This window comes from Crocodylus porosus, unplaced genomic scaffold (assembly GCF_001723895.1).
Source record: "Crocodylus porosus isolate Cpor-Errol unplaced genomic scaffold, CroPor_comp1, whole genome shotgun sequence".
Taxonomy (NCBI): Eukaryota; Metazoa; Chordata; order Crocodylia; family Crocodylidae; genus Crocodylus; species Crocodylus porosus.
The window spans coordinates 161,582,168-161,605,102 of NW_017728886.1; the positions used below are offsets into that span (position 1 = coordinate 161,582,168).

General features: G+C 40.6%; 1 protein-coding gene and 1 long non-coding RNA gene across 6 annotated transcripts in view; one reads left to right on the plus strand and one right to left on the minus strand.

Annotated features, from left to right (window-relative positions):
- The first annotated feature begins 7,808 nt into the window (after nt 1–7,808).
- Nucleotides 7,809–13,405, plus strand: LOC109316294. Of its 2 annotated transcripts, none has more exons than XR_002102798.1 (2): nt 7,809–9,794; nt 13,259–13,405. It is a non-coding gene; the product is annotated as an uncharacterized LOC109316294 (long non-coding RNA). The 2 variants fall into 2 exon arrangements; XR_002102799.1 differs by having other exon boundaries at nt 9,779–9,790.
- The window catches only part of DCDC2 (doublecortin domain containing 2), an 89,306-nt gene continuing 78,578 nt past the window's right edge, over nt 12,208–22,935 (minus strand). For all 4 annotated transcript variants that reach the window (XM_019544196.1, XM_019544204.1, XM_019544210.1 and 1 more), the window contains 2 exons: nt 14,669–14,992; nt 12,208–12,729 (listed from right to left, as the gene is read on the minus strand). In XM_019544196.1, coding sequence (XP_019399741.1) covers nt 12,622–12,729; nt 14,669–14,992 — 432 coding nt within the window. In that variant the 3' untranslated portion in view covers nt 12,208–12,621. The remainder of the gene's footprint in view (nt 12,730–14,668; nt 14,993–22,935) is intronic.

The following is a 22,935-nucleotide window of genomic DNA, read 5'->3' on the forward strand; positions in this document are numbered from 1 at the left end:
CTGGCTTGCTATCATTCCCACTGTTCCCTCATCTTACATAGTCCACTAGACAACTATATCATATGTCTAACACCCTCTCCTCCCAACTCAGACTTTCAAAATTCAAGAAACACTTTCCAATACAAAGAATGGATGCTGTCGCTTTCACAAATAAGATGTTAATGGATTGTCTCTTTTAAAACCTTGAGATACCACCTCACCTAATTGTCATCTATCAAATCCTTACACATACTGTAAATGGTTTTTATTTTTCTTTCATCCTTATTAGACTTGCAATTACAACAAAAACTGCTTTACCATAAATCCATTCTCTCTGAAATCATCATGGAAGAAATCAGATTTTCCAGTTGTGATTGGCAACCATTGGTTTTGTCATGTCCACTTTGATGGATACACTCTCATGAAGTTTATGCCATTTTCCCCTACTGCACTGCATAGTGATTGCTTCACTTCAGCATCAGTATTTCCTCCTCACCTTCTGCCACAGCCTCTGCTGACACTTCTACTTGCCTTTTATTCCCATTGCGGAGTGAAGCACAGGGTACTGGCAGAGGAACATAAATAGCCTCTCCTCCCCAGCTGAATGTCAGCAGATTCATTCACTATTTATGATATAGCCCTGGCATGACATTTTCACATATTAGATTTGTAATCATGTGTGTTTGAAAACATGAAGTCGCACACAGAAATAGCTAAGACAGAGGAGATGAAGAAGATGGATCCTATGGCCTTTGGTGGGAGGAAAGCCCAGTATGGCCAAGCTGAAAGTAGGGTTAGAATACCTTCTTATTCAGTATGTCAAAAAGTTGCAGGGGAGGCAGGGGGAAAATTAGTCCTGAGATATGGAAGCAGAACTACAGCAGACTGCAAGAATCAAAGCTAGAAGCATTTCAGGGTCTCTTCTGTATCACTTGGCAACAGCAAGAACAACTCAGTAAAATAAAGGTATTAGAGTGTAAGCCCATACAGTGTTAGCAGGTCACCTTGTCAATGTACAACAGACAAGTCCAGCATTTCCTGAATCAGAGTTACCACAGCCTTCAAGAGAACAAGATGTCCTTGGTCTCCAGAGACAGGGTTCAAAAGGCTCTCTTTCTGTTCACCACACCTCATTAGTAGCCAAGAGCAATAGTACATAAAATAGTAGACTGTTGTTCTCTTAATAGATTCTCAGAGCCAGCTCTTTTCTAAGGTGGAGTGAACTGAGTTTTGAGTTCTGCCACTTTGTCTTTATTGCAGTTTGTCCTTTTGGTGACATTGCCAAAAATAAGGTGTTCTGTAAGCCAAAGGTATGTCCCCCAGTTAAAACACTGAGAGACCACACATACCCTTCATGGGGCTTTCAGCTACCTGCATAAACTCCACATCTGTGCCTTCATGCCTTTCCTGTCAGGGCTGGTTCAGAGAAGAGAGGACTCTCACTTCTCATTTATTACATTAATAGACTGCTGCATATGTTAACTAGAGTGAGGCTTAGTTCCGCATCAGGTCATTTAAAGAGACAACTGTTTTGGAAATAATCTTTCCCATTTGAGTATATTCATAAACAAACATCAGCACAAAGAAATTAAACAAACCTAGCTACAAATAACCCACATGACCATTTTAAAGGCTCCATGTTTCAATAAACTGGCACTTTATTACAGGGATGATTCTTTTGTAATTAGAGAAGGGGAGATCATTTTAAACACTGCAAACTGATTAGTAAAGTGTTTTGCCTTCTCCCTGTATGCCATAGCTCCTCAGACAGGCAAACAGCAATTAGCTAGAGAAAAAAAATCACCTTTGTGATCTGGTTAGCTTAATCAAAAGACTATAGCCTGTGTTACAAAAATTGCAAGCCTACATAAAAAATAACACAATCTTTACAGGGATAAAAATGGACACTGCTTATTGTTAGCTTTCAAAAGCTAACACATGAGGGTATTAAATCAAACTCTGGACAAGTACCTCTGTATGATACACTGATCCCCGTAAATCATTCCTGTTTTGGTGATGGGTCTGTGACAAACTAAATTAAAGATGCCTATGTGTTCTCCCATTGGGGTACCAGTAAATAACTGTCTATTCTGTGCTGACTCCAGATTTCAGAACAAGGCAGCTCATTCTACTCCACTTTCCGTGATGCTAGTGAAGGTGGCCAATTGCATTCCAAGAAGAGCAATTGTCAGAAAAAGCCGGTGCTTGGACTAAAGGGCTATTGAAAAAGGGATGCAACTAGTATCTAGGGTGAGCACCCAAAATATTGATCAGGTTGGAGTGAAAAGTATTAGTCATACACAATAACAAGGACATTTAAGGGGGAAAGGTCATTATCTGGGGGAATTTGAGATTCCCCAGGCAGGAAGAAACATCTGGAGGACTCTGAAAAATGAATAGTACAGTAAAGATTGCTGTTGCTTAAAGGTACTTAGGAGATGTCTGTTGGCAAGAAGTGGTCTTTGGATCCTCCCATATCTTGAGGGTGAATCTTGGTTCCTAACTGTGGAGGCTGGTTAGAGTCAGCAAGAAGGCTGGTCTCTGGAAATGCTAACAAGGCTCTCAAAAGGATATCTTCATAGTCAGACAAGAGGATAGGAGTTTGATCAGCTGTATTTTTGTATGCAACTCTGCCCTCAAATTGTACAGTTATTTTTTCTTGCACAGATTTCTCTCTCCTATCTTTTGCTATGTTGTTGCCTTATTAATTGCCTGTGATAAAGTGTGATTTCAGGATAACTGATATTCTAGGCTTACCTCTTTTTGGAGGAGGAGACCCATAATATTGTACAATGCAAGAGGGAGACTCCTGGAACCAGCAAAGATTTCCCTGCTGCAGCTGCAAGGTCTGATGTGATGGCAGGTGGAACTAAGGCTTGCAAGGAAAAGGAGCTATATCAGGGGCACATGTTCCTTGAGACAAGCAGCAGAAGAGCAGGGAGAAACTTGGGCCTGTGGAAGCATCCTGACAGTTGGCTATGTGACAGAGGCAGATAATTCTGCCAGATGAAGAAGCCTAGATGTTTACAAGTTTGGATTCTCTCTGTGTCCTTAGTCCCTGCACTAATTATATATATTACTTTCAGTGGTGACTTTCCAGAAGTCACCACTCCTGGCCCAGGCATAGTTATTGCTCAGCAGGAGCTGGTAGAGGTTCACATCACCCAGTCTGCTTAGAGATGGGTTCATCCCACAGCAAATGAACACTCTGTCTGGTTCCAAGCTGAAAGTCCCCCTGGCTCTATCAACTTTCCTCTGCCCTAAAGAAATGGAGATATGCACTGTATACTACAGCCCATCTTGCACAGGGCTGATTAGCTTGCTGCATGGGTTTCAGTATCTTCTGACAATAAACAAATGATAAAACAGGAACCACTAGGCTGGACTTCTCAAAGAAGCCCAGGAGAATTAGGCTGAATTCAAGAGAAAGGTAGGACAACAAAGGAGATGTTGTCCAAAGTTGGCATGACAAAGCTAGTTACAGGGAACCTTGCTCTGGCACCTTCAACAGTGAAACTGCAGCAGCAGCTACAACATGAGCTGAAAAAAAGTCCATTTCAAACCCAGGATAAACACATAAGCCAGGGGTGGGCAAAATGCAGCCCAGGGGCCAGATGTGGCCTGCCAGGCCATTGTATCTGGCCCACAGGGCCCCTAAAAAAATTTAGAAAATGAATATTCATCTGCCCTGGGTTGCCTGTCATGCAGCCCACGATGGCTTGCCAAAACTCAGAAAACAGCCCTCTGCCCAAAATAATTGCCCATCCCTGACATAAGCAGTTTGAGGTGGACCTCATGCTGCAGTATCAAGGTACCCAAGGTAACTGTAGTCACACTGTGAGACTGCAGTGTGGACCATACTTCAAGTCCTTTGAATGCTTTTGAAAATCCCAATCCCCCCTCCAGCAAAATCATTGTGTTCTCCACTTGAAGACACCAAAAAGCAGCTCCTACTACAAACTGATTTAAGTAACATGATCTGGACTTTCTCACATTTCCTGCTTTATCTACCAATAATAGTGTAGGTGCCTCATGTTCTGTACAGGTGCATAGTTAGCAAGCTGTAGCAGAGGTCTCTGACTTCCCCACTAAGCATCCAGCTTTCATCTCCCTGCCTGGAAGCTTGCAATGGAATGAATTCACCCCAATCAGGTCAGCTATTCTCAATCTGGACCACAGGACACCTGAACACATGTGTTAGTGCTAGGCACACCTGTAAAAGTTCTAGTTTGTGATTCCTGTATTGGAGCTTTGTTCTATTTCAGAGCTTTAAGAAGCATGCTTGGGAAAAGGGGGCTCTCCATTTGCCTTAGGGGCAACAGGCTTTCAGAAGGGTGGCAGCTCATGGTGGGGAAGCATCCAAATCATTTCTGAAACTGAACCAGACCTCATCTTCTCTCCCCTCCCCCAGCTTTGCACCTGAAAGACTTGCTGATATCTTTTTTATTGTTTGAGGGCTCACGCTGCAGTTAAACAGGCAGAGTGAAGCTAGAGCTTTGTTTGTTAGTGCACCCAAGTGTGAACAGACATTAGCAAGTGAAAGAGGATGCACATGGTACCAGCACTGAACCTTTTGCAGAGCAGCACTTGAGGGGAAAAAAAAAGCTATCCCCCACTGTGTTGTCGAGGTTGACCACCAGAATTCACATTTGAGAGTGCTACATCCTGGGGAAAGGCTTTAATCGATGTTACTTGGCACTGTGCCACTAACAGATGGCTGCCTCCACTCACAAGATGCCACCTGTGAGAATCAGATGTGCTTTTTTTAGGACAAGATTGCCAACTGGGAGCACCGAAGAGGTTGACAGTCCTGAAGTTATAATCTCTTCTATAATAAAACTATTTCTAACTCTGTATGATAAAGATCATTGGAAACAAATCTTTTTGGCTGTAGTGTGCCAGGTCCTGGCTTGTAAGACACACAGAAAAGATAGCAATAGACTTCTTCCATTCCTTTCTCTATTATGAGGAAAAATTGCATTCACATCAGGTCTCCTGTGAACCCAATTTGTTGGAAGCAACTCCAACAAGTTAGAATTACTACCGCATATCTACACAGCAGTCATACACTATAGGAGGATGAACAGCTCCTCCTATTCATTTCACCAGCTGGGCAAGGGGTGGGGGTAATGCCCAACAGAAATTTATGACTGAAGCTTCAAGGAAGGAAGATGTCAGTCTCTTCCACCAAGAATTTCCCACCTAGAGAGTACAGGCTCTGTTTTCTGGAAATATCTGCTCCCATAAAGGAACTGGGAAAATAATTGCTGCAATCTGAGAGGCATTCACTCCAGCTTCCTACATCACTTTATTCTTCCTTAGGGGCCATCTTCTACATTGATTTGTTTGTTTCCTAGGGCTTAATCCTCACCCTAGAACATGCATCTTCAGCTTCTCCCTAGACAGCTTTGCCAACAAGCTCTTGCTCACACGGATCATTCTCCTTACCCAAAACCCTCCCTAAAGTCTGTCTCCAGCTGAGCAGAAGGGTTTTAGAATCCTTCCCTCACCCTTGCTTACAGTCTTCAGTTACCTGCTCCAAGAAGAAAATCAAAGCCTTAACCAGATTCAGTTCATCCTGTGATATTGAACACATATTGAACTATATGTGCTACAACCAAACCAAGTCAGGTGATGGGGTTGCAAAAGCGTCAAAATGAAAAGTGGGAATGGGACTCAGCTGTATCCCCATAATCAACGTAAACCGCAGCCTACAACACAACCAGATCCTACCATAGTCCAAATGTTAACCATGCTTTAACTGGATCAGTAGACAATGTTGTGACTGGATCATCTTACTCAGCTGTGGATATAATGTAGGCAATGCTTATTTCATGTGACCATTTCAAAAAATGTCGTTAAGTTTTTTGAATGTCACTGTTTTATCTGAATAATCTTCTCTTTTTTAACCTTAATTTTAAAAGCAACAGTGAAAGGTCAGTCCTTTTGCTATCCTATCAGGATTTATCCCTGTACAATTTTTGTATAAAAGCTGAAGGTATTAACTTCCAACCATCTTTTAAATTTCTGCAAAGTGGAACTGCTTGTGAAAGAGGAATAACGTTTGTTTTCATATTTGAAAGTTGAACTCTCCCTGTATTATGTATTATAGGGACTGGGAGAAGAGTAAGAAATCTCTCTATGCTACTAAGAGTTGAAAATCATGTAATCTGTTTTTAGAGATGTAATTTTCTTAGAATTTTACAAGCCTTTTGTTGGAACTTTGACCTCTCAGTGTCATGACGACTTGGCTTGATTCTAAAGGTTTGAGTAGGTAGACTTTAACTACTGCTGAACTGTTTGTGCCAAAGGTCAGTGAAAGGAAAATTATTTCTCAATTTATAAGGTCACTGCTCTTACTTATTGCATCCATGTCAGTTTTCACTTTCCCAAATCCAGTCTTCAGAAGACAACCTCCACTAAGGATCTACACTTATGAACACAATTCCCAAAAATAATCCAATTGACTGCAATGAGTCAGAATTCACTGATTACATGCACAGACAAAGGGTTTATATACAGGCATCTTTCTGGTTTCTTTCCTCTGCTAAAATCTGATAAGACTTAAGGAAGTCAATCTTTTTTACTTTTAAAGTCTCTTTCAAAAAGCTAGGTCTACAACAAGGTAAGGGGAAAAAAAACACACAGAGATAAATGAAGGCATAGATTCTCTTTATAAATAAATAGGTGTTTTGTTACCAAAAGCATTCTATCATTTTACAATATAGTGTTTGATTTACATAGTAGTTTTGCAAAGTATATTTTCTTTAATGCTTTTTCTTTAAAAAAATAATGTAACCATATGAGTTTGTGGCAAGGATTGTGACAGGATAAACGTTCCTTTTATTTCTCCTCTTTGGACAGAAAGGAAATCAGGTAGATCCCAGCTGGAAATTATGCTTTGGATATGTTAAGCCATGCCTTTGACACCACTGCAATTATGACTGAATTCTTCCAGCTACCATAGTTTGCTACCAAGCATATTATTGGGCTAGCCTGTCTTCTGTGAGGGGAAACTTAGCCTTCTTCTTTAGGTTGTTTATTTGTGAGCTGTTGCTGATATCACTCATTTTGAACAGGAAGAGTGGGGGAAAAGAAAAAATAATGTTGAAAACTACCTATAATTATCTGTGCAGCCCATGGCCTAGTTCTGCATGAGCATCCCATATAGGCGTATCACTAGGATGGAAGCTGAGAATGAGGCAAATGGAAGGAATCAATACCCAGACCAGCTACTTTGGTTTGATAGTAAGGAGAGAGTTTTCATCTTGGGTAGCATTTTCTTTTGTCTCACTTCAGGGTTTGGAAAACACAAATATCTTGAAATAATATTCCAAGTAGGCAGCTCAAATTATGAGCTTGATCTCCCTTTCCCTCACTCCGAGTTACCAATTACTTGTGCAGGACTAAGGTTACATACAGGTGAGATTCTTGAGAAAAGGTTCATGTTCTATTTTCCAACTGAGAATCACTAATGCTCATAAAGATTAACTAATGTGAACTGGAAGAATAATGATAGTGCCTTTAACTGTCCACTAAAACAAACAAATCGCCATAATGAAACGGCATGTAATTGATATATATTATAAGGCATGAACCTCTCTCATTTATGCTAAGCTAGGGACCATATGGGCAGTGGGCACCTTCTGAATTCGTGGTTGAGTGGGTTCATGAATCATATATCCTGACTGCAACTTTGGCTCTAGTGAAGTTAACCGCAATTGTAACAATGTCTTCAGTGGGGCTAGGGCTCAGAGCACCCCACCACCATTTTTCCAGTGCAGGGATACTATACATGTGATGATTGGGTGCTTTTAATTAGCATGGCTCACTAATTAAAGCACCACCCACTCCCACCTCCCAGAGCATGTATAAAAAAGCCCTTAGACACTAACTGACTGAGGGAGACATGAGCTTTCATAGTTAACAACCTACTTCTTCAGATGGTATCTGACAGCATCTGATGAAGGATATCAGGAATTGGCAACCTTCTACTGACAGCAAGCCAGCCCTTGTGACCCAGTCAGTACTGCCCACCCCCTGCTCTGTGCAGAGGGGCTGATCTCTTACCTGAATATTCCAAACTAATCACTTTTTTTTTTTCCTGAGCTCCTCAGCTCCTGGCAGATTTACAGCTAGCTGTAGGCTGCTGTTCTCACCAGCACCCAGATAAGTGTTTTAAATGTTCTACCTTAGTGCAGCAAAATGCTTAAGCATATGTTTTACTTAAAACAAAAACAAAAAAAACCCCACATGCAGTCTCTTTTCAGTGGGTAAGATATTACTGGTTCTAAGGGTGTCCTGCATTATAAATATAAGCTATCACAAGAAGCCAGTAATATCCTACCTATCATTGTGCACATGTTTTCACACGTGCGTGCACAAGCACATGCACACACAGAGCCATAAATAACAATCCTTAAGTGAATGGCTTACTGTATACTGGCATGTCCAGAGTGTTTTTGGCTAGAAGGTAAAGGGAAGAGTTTTGACCACACAGAATTATGTTTTCTAAGAATATTATCCCTGGGGAATTGCTCATGTTATTACTATTGCTGTAGAGTCTAGGGCTGTTGCTCTCCACAGCAGACACACATACGGTAAATGCAGTCTCTTCCTCACGAAGCTTATAATCTAAACATCAGGACACAAGTGGATGGAACAAATCATGGCGAGGCAGTGGGTAACAAAAATAATGGGATATTCTAGTACAGCTTAGCTGTGCGTACAACTCACCCAACTATAAGGGTAAATCACAAGTCCTCTTGTGAATTATTGCATTTGTGGTTTAAAAAAATAAGCTGCTTTATAATAAAATAATTTTAGCAAATCTATTCTTCCTCAAGATACTTTATTTAGTTTTAGGTAATCTTTATAGGTTACTTCAATATAACTCTAAGACAGTTATTCAAAATACCAATAGGCACCACTCTGTTTTGTACCTTCTGATATTTTGGAGTGATTTATTAACAGCTAAATTACTTACTCCTATTTTAGATGGGATTTTTAAAACAATTTTTTCACTTTTGTCTTCACTTCACTTGAGATATATTGTAATTTGATTTTGCACCTACTTCATCAAAGCATTTAGGTCTGAGTTTAATTTTAAGTGTCTGCTGTAATCTGAGGGGATTTAAGCATATGCTTAAGTGAGTTGCTGAACTGGAAACTTAATCTCCCACTGTAACTCCACAAAATGTTTACAAATTAGAAAGATATACAGGGATTTTGATCATTTCCTTGGATAGCACCAGTGAAGAGATAAAGTTACTCTTATTACTGGTTGAATGCCAATGGTGAAGAACACACATATAAACAAGTCCATTCTTAATTTGTGTACTATAATCCTGAGAAAATGCCTCTTCTCCTAAAAGCCAAGATTTTCAAATGGATCATCAATTTTGGATACATACATTTATGGTGCCTAAACTGAAATACCTTAAACGGACCCATGTGTCAGAAGACAGAGGATCAGCATTAAGTCTCAGCATGGTGTCTCAAGACAAACATCCAAAAATGAAAATACACAATGTTAAGTCATTTTCAAATATTATAATATGTAAATACATTATAAATGTATGCAACTACACTATATATTTGTATTTGCACACCATAAATACAGTGTGCATGCGTGCTTGTGTGCGTGAGCTGGGTCATTCTGGCTTCCCTGCTGGAAAGCTTTACCAACCTCCAGCATAAACCCTCACAGCTCTGAAAATTACTACAGTGTTTACAAAAGGTTTTAGGTTCAACATGTCAAGTATGAAATAAAGCCTAGAACTGGTTAGAATATGCACACGTGTGTATGTATGTATGTGTATATACACACGTGTTTATGTATGTGTGTACATACACACACACCCTATCAGAGCACCACATTGTCTTCTACATCTACAGAAACAGGCCCACAGAATTTGACTTCTGTACAATGTAAAAACTGTAGGATCATATTGCTTGCATTGTAATCACTAGGGGTGCCTATACATGTGCTCCTGGGTGGTGGGGGAAGGGCATTTTAATTTGAGCAGCTTTTGGGAGCCACTAACTAAAACACCAAAGTGTCTCATGTGTTTAGTGTCCCACAGTTCAAAATGGCCACACTGGGTGCTTTAAAGCCTGTTCGACTAGCTTTAGTTAAAGCTCCCCACTGCTATTTTGAAATGTGGGATGAGGAATACATGCGACATGGCAGCACACGGGAGCATTGTAATTAGAACGCTCCAGCTGTCTGTCTGCTCCAACACATTCTAATAGAAACACTTTAGAGCACATGTATAGGCTGTGCTAGGTTGTCAGACTTAAAATCAATCCTCCAAAGATTGGGTTAAATGATCAAGCTCCTTGTGATCCAAAATCAAATTTAGAATCTTTCTCCTTACAAGCAAATTCTTTTTAAAACCTCTAATTTCTGCATTTGAAGTTAGTAAAATAATGCATACTCATAACTTGCATAAGCCAGTAAACATACCAAGCAAGCAGAAAATCTGTTGTCAGGGCCTCATACACAGTTGCAATGCTTTTTGTTTCAGTTTTACTGGGAAGTCATCAGCACTACCTGCGTCCCAGCAAGCTAAACCTCTCTATTTGAAATAACACAAGAGTGCCTGGTACCAACACTCATATTTGTAATGATACTACATGTCACTGCAAGACATAACATACTGAAAATGCTTATGCTCCTATTTTCTAAAAAACTCTGTTGCAACTTTATAGAAAAGCATCCAAAGATGTTTTGCAGATAACAGACAGAAAATTTTATTTAAAAATTGAATATTCCCTCATGAAATGTAGTAAATTAAATCTTAAATAAAAGTTGATGGTATACTGTCAAATATTTATAATTGACTAATTTAAAAAAAACAAATTTCAATTTTACCTTTCAAATATCAGGCTCTGAAATCTTAAAAGAAGAGTCTTTAAAAAACAAAGCAAGAACAAAAAAGGATGAAGATTGTTATTCCCACTAACGTGGAGAAGAACATTTTCAGCGTGGGAGACACTGACTTTTACAGAATGAGACAGATTGTTACAAAGTGTTATCCAATACATAAAACAATAAATTAAAAGAAAAATAGTGGCTGGAGAAATTTGTGGTTTCCAATTATAAGTGATTTTTCACATTTTTCAAAAACATTTCTTGCAATTTTTCATGAATTTAGTATTTTTTTATCATCAATAAAAATGATACTAAGTCTTTCATAGTAACAGTTTTCTAGCATAAACAATAAAATAAGCTACTCCTAAGCAAGACCTAAAAGTCCCACTTGCTTTTGTACAATAAAATGATTTATACACAAGATCAGAGAATAACCCTATGCTTATGACTTGCTACTTACTGGCAGCATTGGTCAAGGCTTGGCTCTAAAGGGGTGATAGAGTCAATGTCATCCAGGCTACCACATTCTAGACGAAGGCTTCATTTACTAATGCAAATGAACTCACAGCCTATCAGGAAGCAGCTAATTAGAAGTGGTGAAATTAACTTTGTTGTCATTAAGAACTGCCATATACAGAACACCTAGCAGAGAGTTGTGTGCAAAACTGGTGAGCAAGACCCTCAAGTGGTGTGTAAACTCATATGGCTCCATTGACTTCAATGGCACTATGCTGATCTACACCAACTGAGGATATGGGTTATTGTTTTCAGTGATAAATTAGTTTCTTATTGGTTGAATTTCAAACCAATCAAAATCCAGTCTTTATAAAATTAGTCCAAACTAACTGCACTTCTATCTACCTGCTATTTTGGTTTCTTAACCGATAGTATCATATAAATTTAGCATTTTGATAGATACATTACCAAATTTTGAAAAGCAAATAAATCAGTACGTTTCTGAGAGAAACAGTCTTCCTCAACAGCCCAAATCCTGCAAATTTCTCCACATATGTGGATCCTTATACCTTGGTTCACCTGGAAAAATCAATAAGGATTCTCAGAGCAGCAAACAAGCTGTAGCATTAGATTAAAACTGTACAACATATATTTATGGTGCTAAATACATGCTTTGCATTAATACAGTCTTCCCTACTGCTCCTAAATGAATGCAATGGAAAGCCACTGTCCAGTGACATTGGGACAGACTCTCCATTGTACTGCACCAGTTCTAGCTGGGTATAAGTCCATGGAGTAGAGAGTCTAATCCATTAGCTCTAAAACATATACTTGGAAACAAAGAACATGTAATATTTTTAGCAGCTTATTAATCTAGGAAAAATGTTACACAAATGAAAGAGTCACAAAAATATTTATCTTTTCTAGACAAATCTGTTGAAAAATTCTGAAGTCTAACTTATGTTTTTTGAGCACATTGGAACAATGCCACAGAGTTGATTCTATTACTATTTATCATCTCATAACACAGAAGAAATAGTTCATTTATGTATTGCATTGCTAAACAAACCCCTTATATTTTCCCCTAAAATCTATCTGAAAGTCACATCTTGAGAAAATAATTCAATCTTCTTTTTAATAAACATTCATGTTTGTTATCTATGTCACTCTATATGGCAATACCGTTTCAAGACTCAATAGGTGGTACTCAACTATATCTTCACACTATAAATTATCAGTAACAGATAATAACATGCTTTCAATTTCAAATATTACAATCCTTCATTTTCTGCTAATCTACTTTTTCATGTCTATGCCACAGCAGCATATTCATTGGTTTGTTCATTTTTTTCACTTTCTTGTGGGCTGGTGATAGTTACTCTTGGGTTTGTTGATGTTTTTTCAGGATGAGAATCAGCCTAAAGAAAAAAGAACCAAATAGATATTTTCAGTTTGTTGGGTAACGGATTTCATTGCATCCCAATGTGTAGTTCATTAAATGTCATGCTAGAATTGATGTAAAAATGGAGGCTAAGAGTCTTGTTTATCTAAAATAAATAGACTATGTAACAGCAAAAGGAGCAGAATTTTTACCCCAATTAGAGCATGTCTGTAGTTTATTCCCAACCAGCAAGCATACCTTCCAAATTGGACCTCCAAAAAGTGTTACCTCTCTTAATAGCATCAATCAGAGGTCAGCAGCCTATGTCCCGCAAACTGGATATGGCTTGCAAAGCCCTTGGGTTCAGCCCATGGAGCCATGGCTATGGCAGCATTCAGTGACAGGAGGGTCTCCCTGTGCCATGCCACAGTCAGCCACCTGGGGCTCTGACGGAGAGGAAGTTCTGCCTGCTCCATGTGGCAGATGAGAGGGCTTTTGCCATGCCATACTGGAGCTGAGCAATGGGGAAGAGTAGTGGTTGGGCCCAAATGTCCATCCACCTCCAGCCTGAGCTGGGTCATTCTGGCCCCCCTGCTGAAAAACTTTACCAACCTCCAGCATAAACCCTCGCAGCTCTGAAAATTACTACAGTGTTTCCAAAAGGTTTTATGTCACCATGTCAAGTATAGAATAAAGCCTAGAACTAGTTAGAATTAATTCCATTGGTAAATGGCCTTTCTTTCTGTGGTTCAACTGAAAATCAGTCTTACATATTGCACAAGTGGAAACAGAATAAGTGTCCATGTCAGAAATAAGAAATGTATATATAAATTTTCTTCTTTTCCTAATGGTACAGAACCAGGCAGTGGTCCATCCCACTTCAACACTGGGGACTGCAGTAATTTTATACATTATATTAATGTATTATATTACATTATATTTATACCTACCTACCACTTAGCCGCGAAAAGTCTGTTTCCTGATCAAGTTGCACATTGTGGTGGTTCCTGTGACACCAGATATTCCCACTTCCATTTCCTATAGCTGAAGGCCCTTTCTTATTAGCATACAGAGGAGTACAGCAGCAGTCATATCCAAGTGTGGTACTCTACTCTTTGTCCTAAGTGACAATAGTCATGTTTTTAAAGAGAGGGTCCCTTGCCTGTAAGAGCCTTAGTTCACTGTCTCTTTCAAACCAACCAAACAAAATAAATCAGTTATGCTGACCCAAATGAGAGTAGCAATATTTTTTAATGCAACTTCTGTGCATGGTGACTCATCCAACCAAAAAAAGTATTACAGTTCTTTAAACTAGTAGGTATGAACAGGCAACATTACATTGTGTCTCTGCTCTGACCAAGGGAACAATGAAGTATCAAACCATACAAGAACTTAGTTCTTGAGAGTGTAAGTGTTACACATGTCCAAATTTCTGCCTACTCATGGAAGCAGGGCCAGCAGACTGGAGCAACAGATATATTACATACTTTCCAGCTGGAGAATGAATTCTGAAATCACTGCTCATAAGATTTCAGGGTAGGCTCTAGCGACACCTATACACATGCTGGACATGTACTCCAATGCATGCTAATCAGCAAGCAACAAAGCAGACTCATTTAATCAATTCTGCTAATTAGCATGCTCCAGCAGCCTCTGCTTCACATGTATTAAGCATCCCTGCACTTCAAAATGGTGGCAGGGGCAACTTAACCAGCTGTTGTTGAATGGGCTTTAGGTAAAGCACCCTTACCGCCATTTTGAAGTGCAGCACACTGAAAACACATAACACTGCCAGCACTTAGAGCAGCTCTCATGGCCGCTCTAATTAAAGCACCCCTCCCCACCCCCACCCCCCGGAGCACATTGTTCCTCCAAAATGAAGTTTCATGGGCCTAAACTCAAGGCCCAGAAGCTTAGTGCTGGAATGAAGAGGTAATAGCATAATTGCAAAAAAGACTGCAAGGATAAACTGTTACCTGGCTTTGACGGTCCAACTCCTCTTGTATTTTTGCTTCCTCTTCACTGTGATTAACCTGTTCCATTGCTTCACCATTCTCTGCATTTGTTTTGCCATTTAAGGAGGTTGTCTCATCTTCCTCCTTTGAGCCAACCTCCTCATCTTCTCCCTGCTCTTCTTCATAATGCCCATTTACTTCCTCTTCATTTTCTTTCAGCCCATTCCTTTCATTAACAGTCTCCCAATGTTCCTCTCCATTCATCTCTCCATATGTTTCCTTTCCCTCATCTTTCTCTTCTTCCTGTTGGTCATTTTCTTCCTCATCTACAGTTTCTGCTGGCCTCTGATGAAAGCAAGAACAGTATTATACCATTGGCAAGCATCTGTAATCAGAAACAATGTACTGTAATATAGCATGTACAAAGGCTGTGGATAGACATAACAATTGAATTGTTTCAAAGGGCCAGCTGTACCACTTACAAGCTTTTTGAAATATCCCCAAAGTGTATGAAGGGCTCCAAAATGGTAACTTTTTAATGAGGTACTATTTTGAAATGTTTCATTTTTTTTGTTTCATCTCCATGGAAGATGGAGGGAGGGCAGGTGGACAGCCTGTGAGCTGTCTGGCTTCCAGGTCTCACTCTGGGTCCTGGCATACTGCTAGACCCTGCTGTGCTTCCTCACTTATTGCTAGACCCAGAGCCAGGTTTACCACCCAACCCCCACCACCCTCCCCTGCCATTCCCCTACCAACTCCTAAGGTCCTCACCAATGCCAGGGTTGGGACCTCCAGCTCCAATTTCCTCTTTCAGGAAAACAGAGAAGTAGGGAGAGAGAAGTAGAAGAAATTGGGGCTGGAGTATAACAGTCCCGGTGGCCAGCCTCCACCTGGGCCTGAAGTTTGGCACATTAATTTGATAGCAACAAACTGGATTTTGTAGTAGTCAAATATATCTTCTCTTCAAACATACTCTCATTATTCATTAAAAAACGTTTCTGGTTGTGAAATGTCATTTGACATTTGCAATTTGATTGTGCAAGGTTGGAGAACAGGCAATCTGAGTCACTGCAAGAACACTAATTTGGTGGAATAGTACATCGTGTCCTTTTACCAATGAGGAAGTTACCTTACACTCTTTCACCACCACAGCACTACATCCAATACCACTCATTCAAAAGCAAAGTCCTCTTTTCCTTCTTCCTTTCTGTGTTTGAGTGTACACCCACACACCCTTTGGCTATAGTCATTCTGAGCAACAGTAGAACATTTCCCAAAAATGCCCCTACTATAGGCAAGGCGTAAAAAGGCAAGAAAGCAACATCTTGAATTATTGGTGGGTTGTTTGGATAAGCAAATACCAGCTGCAAAAGTCTATGATAAACGGTTCCCCTGGCTGCTGAGAATGAAACTAATATTCCCAAAGAAAGCCAGGCACCCTTAAGGTGCGAGTAAAAGCCATTGTAAGAATACTGGCAGATGATTAGTGTCTCCTGATTAAATTTCTCCCCTTCATTTTGACATTTATGTGGCAACATAAGAAAATTATACTGCATTATATTCCATCAACACAGTATCAAATAGGATGTGCTATTTTATTGCACTAAGCCACAGATTCACTGTTACTAGAGTTACTGCAAAAGCTCAGGCAATAGCTTTTTAAGCACAATGGTCTCAACGTGTTCCTTATTAAAATTTTCACGACTTATTTTCATCTGGTAGCATCAAATTGGCCCTACTACTATTAACATAAAAACAAACACAAGCCTTTCTACACATCTTGAGAAGCTCAGCATGTAAACAGACTTGAACCAGATATTGTAATTGCCAGTATTGCCAGATATCAGAGAATCTTCAGTCCCAAGTTAATTCTTAGAAGTTCCCTGCTATTCCGTCCCTTGTGAATTACTTATTAAAATAACTTTGTGTTGCATATTTTTCCTTTCATGTTACCTATCACATATGGCATGTTGTAGGCATCTTACACTATTTCAAGTGTAGGGTTAAAGATATAAAATAATCAGCATAACAGTTCAGTTTTCCTCATGTTCCATTATGAAATTCATCAATTAGACTGCCTCAAAAGGAAGAAGCAAATCCACTCAAGGTTCCTGACTGCCCTGCTCTCTGCATCCTCCCCAGCTGTCCTTACATTCTCACATCAACCCAAAATCTCATGAAAAAGTTGGCTTTTGCAATGCACTCAGAAAACTAACAAATCTGGGTTCTGGCACACCAAGCAGTGAGAAACAAAACCTACGAGTCAAGCTGGCTCACTGAAAACATACATTCCTGCTTCTGCTTGAGGGCATCTAATGATCACAACTGCAGCAGTATCATATGAAGAGAGGGGGCATCTAAAATAGACTAGGATCATTTAGGTATCCAGAGGTTAAAACTATTTAGCAATTTAGAGGTTAAAGCAACATCTTGACTAGAAAATTACTGGACACCAGAGCATCTTCTCAAATACTTTCCAAAGCTAACATTCAGGTCTCATCTATGTTAGCCTGACCATTTGAACTCTACGCTGTTAGAAAACTGTACTGATGCAAAACAAGATTAGCAAAATAAATCTCAATGTGAATATTTTGAATGTGGTTGAAAGGTTCCTAAGCTCTAAAGATATCCTAAGTACACTGCAACATTTATTGTTACTACCAAAGACAAAAGTATACACAAGTAATTTCTACAGCAAATAATTGAAAAGCAGTGTTCATTTGGATCTAATCTTCTTTCAAGATGGCTTTACCTAATTAAGGATGTTGCCAGTGCACATTTAAGTCAGCGTCATCCCCACAGGAAAAGGCCTTTTATTTTTATACACTGTGCATGTAAGCTGGCCTAAGTTGCGTGCAAAGACATAAATGCATTTAAAAAGTAAAGAACACCACAGAGCTGATCTCTTATGATGTACAATGGGGACACAAGTTGATTGTAGGCAGAAAACTGAAGGTCAAGTTGCCCAGTCCCACACTGTTCCTTATATCAAAATAAAGTTTGATATTCTCTACTGGCATGAAAGGGAGAGTTTGAATTGATACATTGGGCTCTAATATTACACAAGACAGCATGCTCCGAGTCAAATACATGCTACAGTACCTTTAAAATTCTAAGTTTACATGCATTTGGGTCAATTGTTTTAATGCCTACTGCTCATTATTCATCAATGATACAGGGTCAGGCATGAACTTGGGAAACAGACATACCTAATAAAAATTAGTGGCCATCTGCTAAAGAGAGAGAGAGAGAGATTTGTGGCCCAAATCCTGCAAACGCTGCATATGCTTGATTTTATCCATAGGAACAACCCTGGTGATTTAAAAACAGTAGTTAATTTAAGCACTTGTGTAAGTGCTCACAGTATCAAGACCTGTTCCAAATCCCACTGGAGGGAACAGGAGCCTTTCCACTGAATTCTCTGAGCTCTGACACAGGTACAAGTTCACCTGAGAATGTATCCGTTAAGTATGGAAGATATTACAATCATATTCTGATTTGGAGTATATCAGAATAGCTCTGTGAAAGCTAATACAGCTATGCTGATTTAAACCAGCTGTGAACATGGTCTATTATGTCTCAACACAAAGCACTAGGTTCATTTTCAGTAGTTAGTCATAGTTGTGATAATACAGGGAGTACCAACGAACACAAAGTCGTACTGCATAGCTGCTTTCTTGGCTAAATCTGTTCCCAGCTTTGGAGCGCTCGTGCTTCCCACAATCACCTTTGAGGTCTCTTCTGTATCTGCTCACTTAGTTTTCATCTGCTACTGGCGATTAGATCCAATTGTCCAAATTACCAGGGCATAGTGTTCCTACTAAGTTTTTGTCAAACAAACTTATTTCTCAGATGCTGAGCCATTCACATCATGTTATGATGGTTCTGCACTGCTGTGAAACCATGCTGTGTCCATTATGTAAGACCACTCCATCCAAATGCTGCAGCACAATATAATGTCTTGATACACAAACTTCAAGACCCAAATTCTTGCAGGCTAGAGCCCTAATCCCACAGCTAGATTTGGGCAAATAGACTCTTGCATCAGGGAGGAGCCCAGTGGGCTTAGAAGCAATGTCTGGCTTACAAAGAAACAATACAGATCTATTGCAACTGGAAATATCAAGCCCATTTTAGGAAAAGTGCCAACTTTTTCACCTAGCAGAAGCAGTTCCAATAAATGGATACAATCCACCATTAAGAGATTTAAGCATCTCCACATGCTATGCAGAGATTCCTTAAGGATGCGATGCACTTCAAATCCAGAGTGCCAATTCTTCAACTATACTTCTCCAAGCCTAAATGAAGCCAGGAGCAAGAATTTTACTGGCTAGTGTGCATCACAGCCAACACAGTCTCACAGCAGTGCTTGGCAAATACCAGAATCCAAGAACCAGAGGAGTAAAACTCATTTCCCTCAGGACAGAAGGATGAAAGAGGCTACCTCAGCATCTCAGTTGGATGCCAGCAGTCAGCTGTGACTAAGAGTAGCTCAACATGAATACCATCAGATAGCTATGCAGTGGCCTACCTGACATGACTTTGTGGTAGGGTGCGTTTTCCCAGCCAACACGTATCCAATCAAAAAATTCAAACCAAAGGAAAATCTACTAGCACAAACTAGTACAGTTAATGGCAGTCTCAGCAAATGTCAAGGACTGAACCAGCATAGGGACAACTACACTTTACATAACTATACTTGAGTTGATTCTTCCTGGTAAGAATTCAGAAGTAGCGACGGCAGTACGGAAAAGGTTTCACAGCCACTTTCCCCAAGTGTGAGAAAAAGTGAATGTCTAGAGCTGTCAATCCAGCACCTCTAACAAGGACCAAAATCTCCCCAAAACCATAGAACAGGGTAGAAAGATGACTGAATAATATTCCTTAAGGGTGAAAGAACTGATGAGTAAGAAGCAAACGGGTGAATGACTGTTCTCTTGTGTCCTGCCCCCTGGAGTCAAAACAGCTAATAGCAAGTAGTTTTTCCTTTGTTATTACAAGAAAGAGGAAAGATATACTGTGAGTAGTGCAGAAATCTTTAAATTAGGTAAGAATAATCTTTTTAAGCATAGACAACCTTTTTGAAGTTCACCACTTTAAAATTAAAGGAATTAAAAGGTCCATCTTTCAAACCAGGCTTCCCTTTTTCTGAGCTTAATTCTGCATCCATACTGGTTGTCAGTGAAACCCTGGGGGCCACAAAATACAGAGGCCTGCGGCCATATTCTGAATAAGTGCAAAAGCTTAGAGCCACTGATAGTTAATGGTTCTACATCAGTTTTCATGGATGGAGGAGCTGGCCTCTGATTTCTACGTGGGTTAATGCTGATCTAACATCAATTTAAATGTGGAGTAGAGGTAAATTTTGGTTACATTCAAAAAGCATGGTTATTCTGAATGCTAACCAGAACTGAGAGTTTAAAAACAAGGGTAGATTCGGATTACTTTTCTCATGCTACTAGTTACTAAGAGCTACATAACCAAATGCCACCATCATTCAAAAGCAGTAAATCAGGAAGGCTTTTTTACACTGAAGCGTCTGACTTCCTTTCTTTTAAGAGTGCTAATGTAACCTCTCAGTATGTCTGTGCATGGCTGTCATTAACCCATTACAAAGTGCAATGTCAGAAAAGCTTTAAAAGGTAGAAATTATGTTACGTAGGGAAAATGCACTTTTAAATAACAGGTGGAGTGCACTTTAATGCCAGACATAATTTTGTTTCACTCAAGCCATTTGGAAAGGTTTACTCAGGTAATGGTCACAATAGACCACTAATGAGGTAAAAAACAAAATCCTAATTGTCACAAATATTGGCAAAAACACATTTCTTGAATACAACATTAGCATCACTTAAATTTAAGGCAACAAACACCTTTCAGACATAACTACTACTACTACTACTACTACTATCGTCCAATGAATAATGTGCTATAGATAAGTTGCATATATTCCAAAAGCAAAACATTTTGTTCCAGTACCACTTAGGGTTGCTAAGTGACAACAGCATATTTACCTATCACATCATTTGTAAAACCTAAGGACTTAAAAGCAAGTACATGAATAGTTAAGGGCTCATCAGTCTCACACTTCCCACAGAGTAAATGTCCGATTGTTACAGAGTACGAAAACGTGTTTATCCTCATAGCACAGCAACTTTAAATTCTGACCAAACCAGGAAGTTTTTTATGTCATTTTGTTAAACTGATTTCAGTATCTAGACAGTTAGGGCTCTTATAGATGTGCAGGGAAGCTGCTGGAACATGAAAACTGATGCACTCCAGCAGCCTTCTGTGTCACAACCCTAGGCTGAAAAAATGCTGGCAGAGTGCTTTAAATAAAACACGTTCAAGGCACTTTAGATCAAAGTGCCCTGCTGCCATTTTTTCAGCGCGGAGATGCTGATACACGATGCACAGGTGCTTTGAATTAGTACGGCTTGCCTATTAAAACACCTTGCACTGTGTCCCAGAGCACATGTAAAAATGTCCTTAGATACTGATTTTCTTAGGCACTCAGCACCCAACTGCAGCTGAACCAGAGTTAGTGGAAGCCGTACAATTTAGTACAACTGAAAAAAAATTAGGCTCTAAAATTCAGTCATGGAATGTGGAAGATGGATGTCTGCCTATTCCTGTAGACCAGTGTCTGCAACACGTGGCTTATGGCAACATTGCTCTCAGCCTCAAAAAATTTTGCTTTCTGTGGATACGTGTTTCTTCAGGTTGACAGGGAGAGTAAAACCCGATGCTGCCTACAACCTCTTACTCAGTATTGTCACCCATAAGCCAGCAAAGGTTGATGACATTGCCTAAAATCAAGAGGCCAGTTTGGTAGGGAATGGAAGAAGAATCATTTTACCAGATTCTGTCATTTCCCCTTGCACATGAGAAATAACCAGCTAGTACACTGATCAACAACAATATTTTGTCTCCATCTGCTGCTCTGGAAGAGAGTCAGGTCTCATTTTTAAATAACGTCCATGTCTGTGTCTATGTTAACCCATATCTGAATTTCAGATGTTGCGGTTTAGTATGATCTCTTGGGCACACATGGGGACAATGAGACTTTGAATAATTTGCAAACTTCAAGAAGTCATTCTGAAGTATGAAAGTATTAAAATTACTCTCAGTTTTCAGAAAGTGCTCTACACTCAATGCAAATGAATATTAAACATTTGAAAGTGCAACAGGGGGCCTACCAGGGCCAATCTCTGTGTGGCTCGCCCACCTGTTCTTTGGCTAACTGCCCGCCTTCTCACCTGCCATGGCTTGGTCTTAATTGATTAATTAATAGATGTAATTAGGTGGGAGGCTGCCCATTTTCTGCCCCGCTGCTAGGGGGCTCTATCTGCAGCTCCATTCCGCCCCTACACCACAGCCCAAGCCTCGCTGATGACATCATGATGTTCTAAAAAATGCCAGTCCCCCACGATGGGGCCCAGAATCCTGCTATAGGACCCCTAACTGAGTTCCTCCCTTCAGGCAGACTCTGCCACCGTCATACCGGGCCACATCTCCGTGCCACCAGTTCCTCTTCGGGTGCGGTCCCCTCACTGGGACCTTCGGCTCACACTAGCCCCGGGCCCACCTCCAGGCCAGTCGGGACCCCAGGCCCATGGCTCTTGGGCATCCCTCTCGTTGGGCCTCCTTGCCCTTCTGACCCTCCTGGTCCTGGCCCCCACCTGGGCCAGTCAGGGGAAGCTCTGGCAGGCCTTGATGCATGACCCATTCTCTTTTCCTGGGGCCCTGCTCTCTGGGTCCTCCTCCACAGATGTGGGGAGCTGGGGTTATCTCACACCATAACTGGTGCCTCAGGGTCTCACAGGGGACTCTCACTCCCACCCTAGGCAGCAGGTCATGGTACTACTACTGGTGTAGTATTAGACCCAAACTCTGCCTCCCCACATTGGAGAACTTACTGGGGTCAGGCTCAGCTCTCTCTCTCTGGCTGAGCCCCCTCACACTGTGGGGCTCCACACTGCTCGTAACACACTCAGGGTCTCAGGGTTTCCCTCCACAGGTGGGCTCAGGTGGCCATAGCCATGCCTGGCCCCAACTCTCCTCCTCGGGGGTCTCAAACCCCCACAGGGCTCAGGTGGCCTTGGCCACACCTGGCCTCTAACTCTCCTCCTCAGGCCTTGCACCCCCACAACCACCTCCAGTGTAAGCAACTCACCCTTAAGGGGTTAAGGCACCCCAACCCACCTTTCACCAGGGTGATCACTGGCCTGGCATTTCCTGGGGGGCTCCCGCGCCACTGGGAGCCCCACCAGGCCACCCACTCCCAG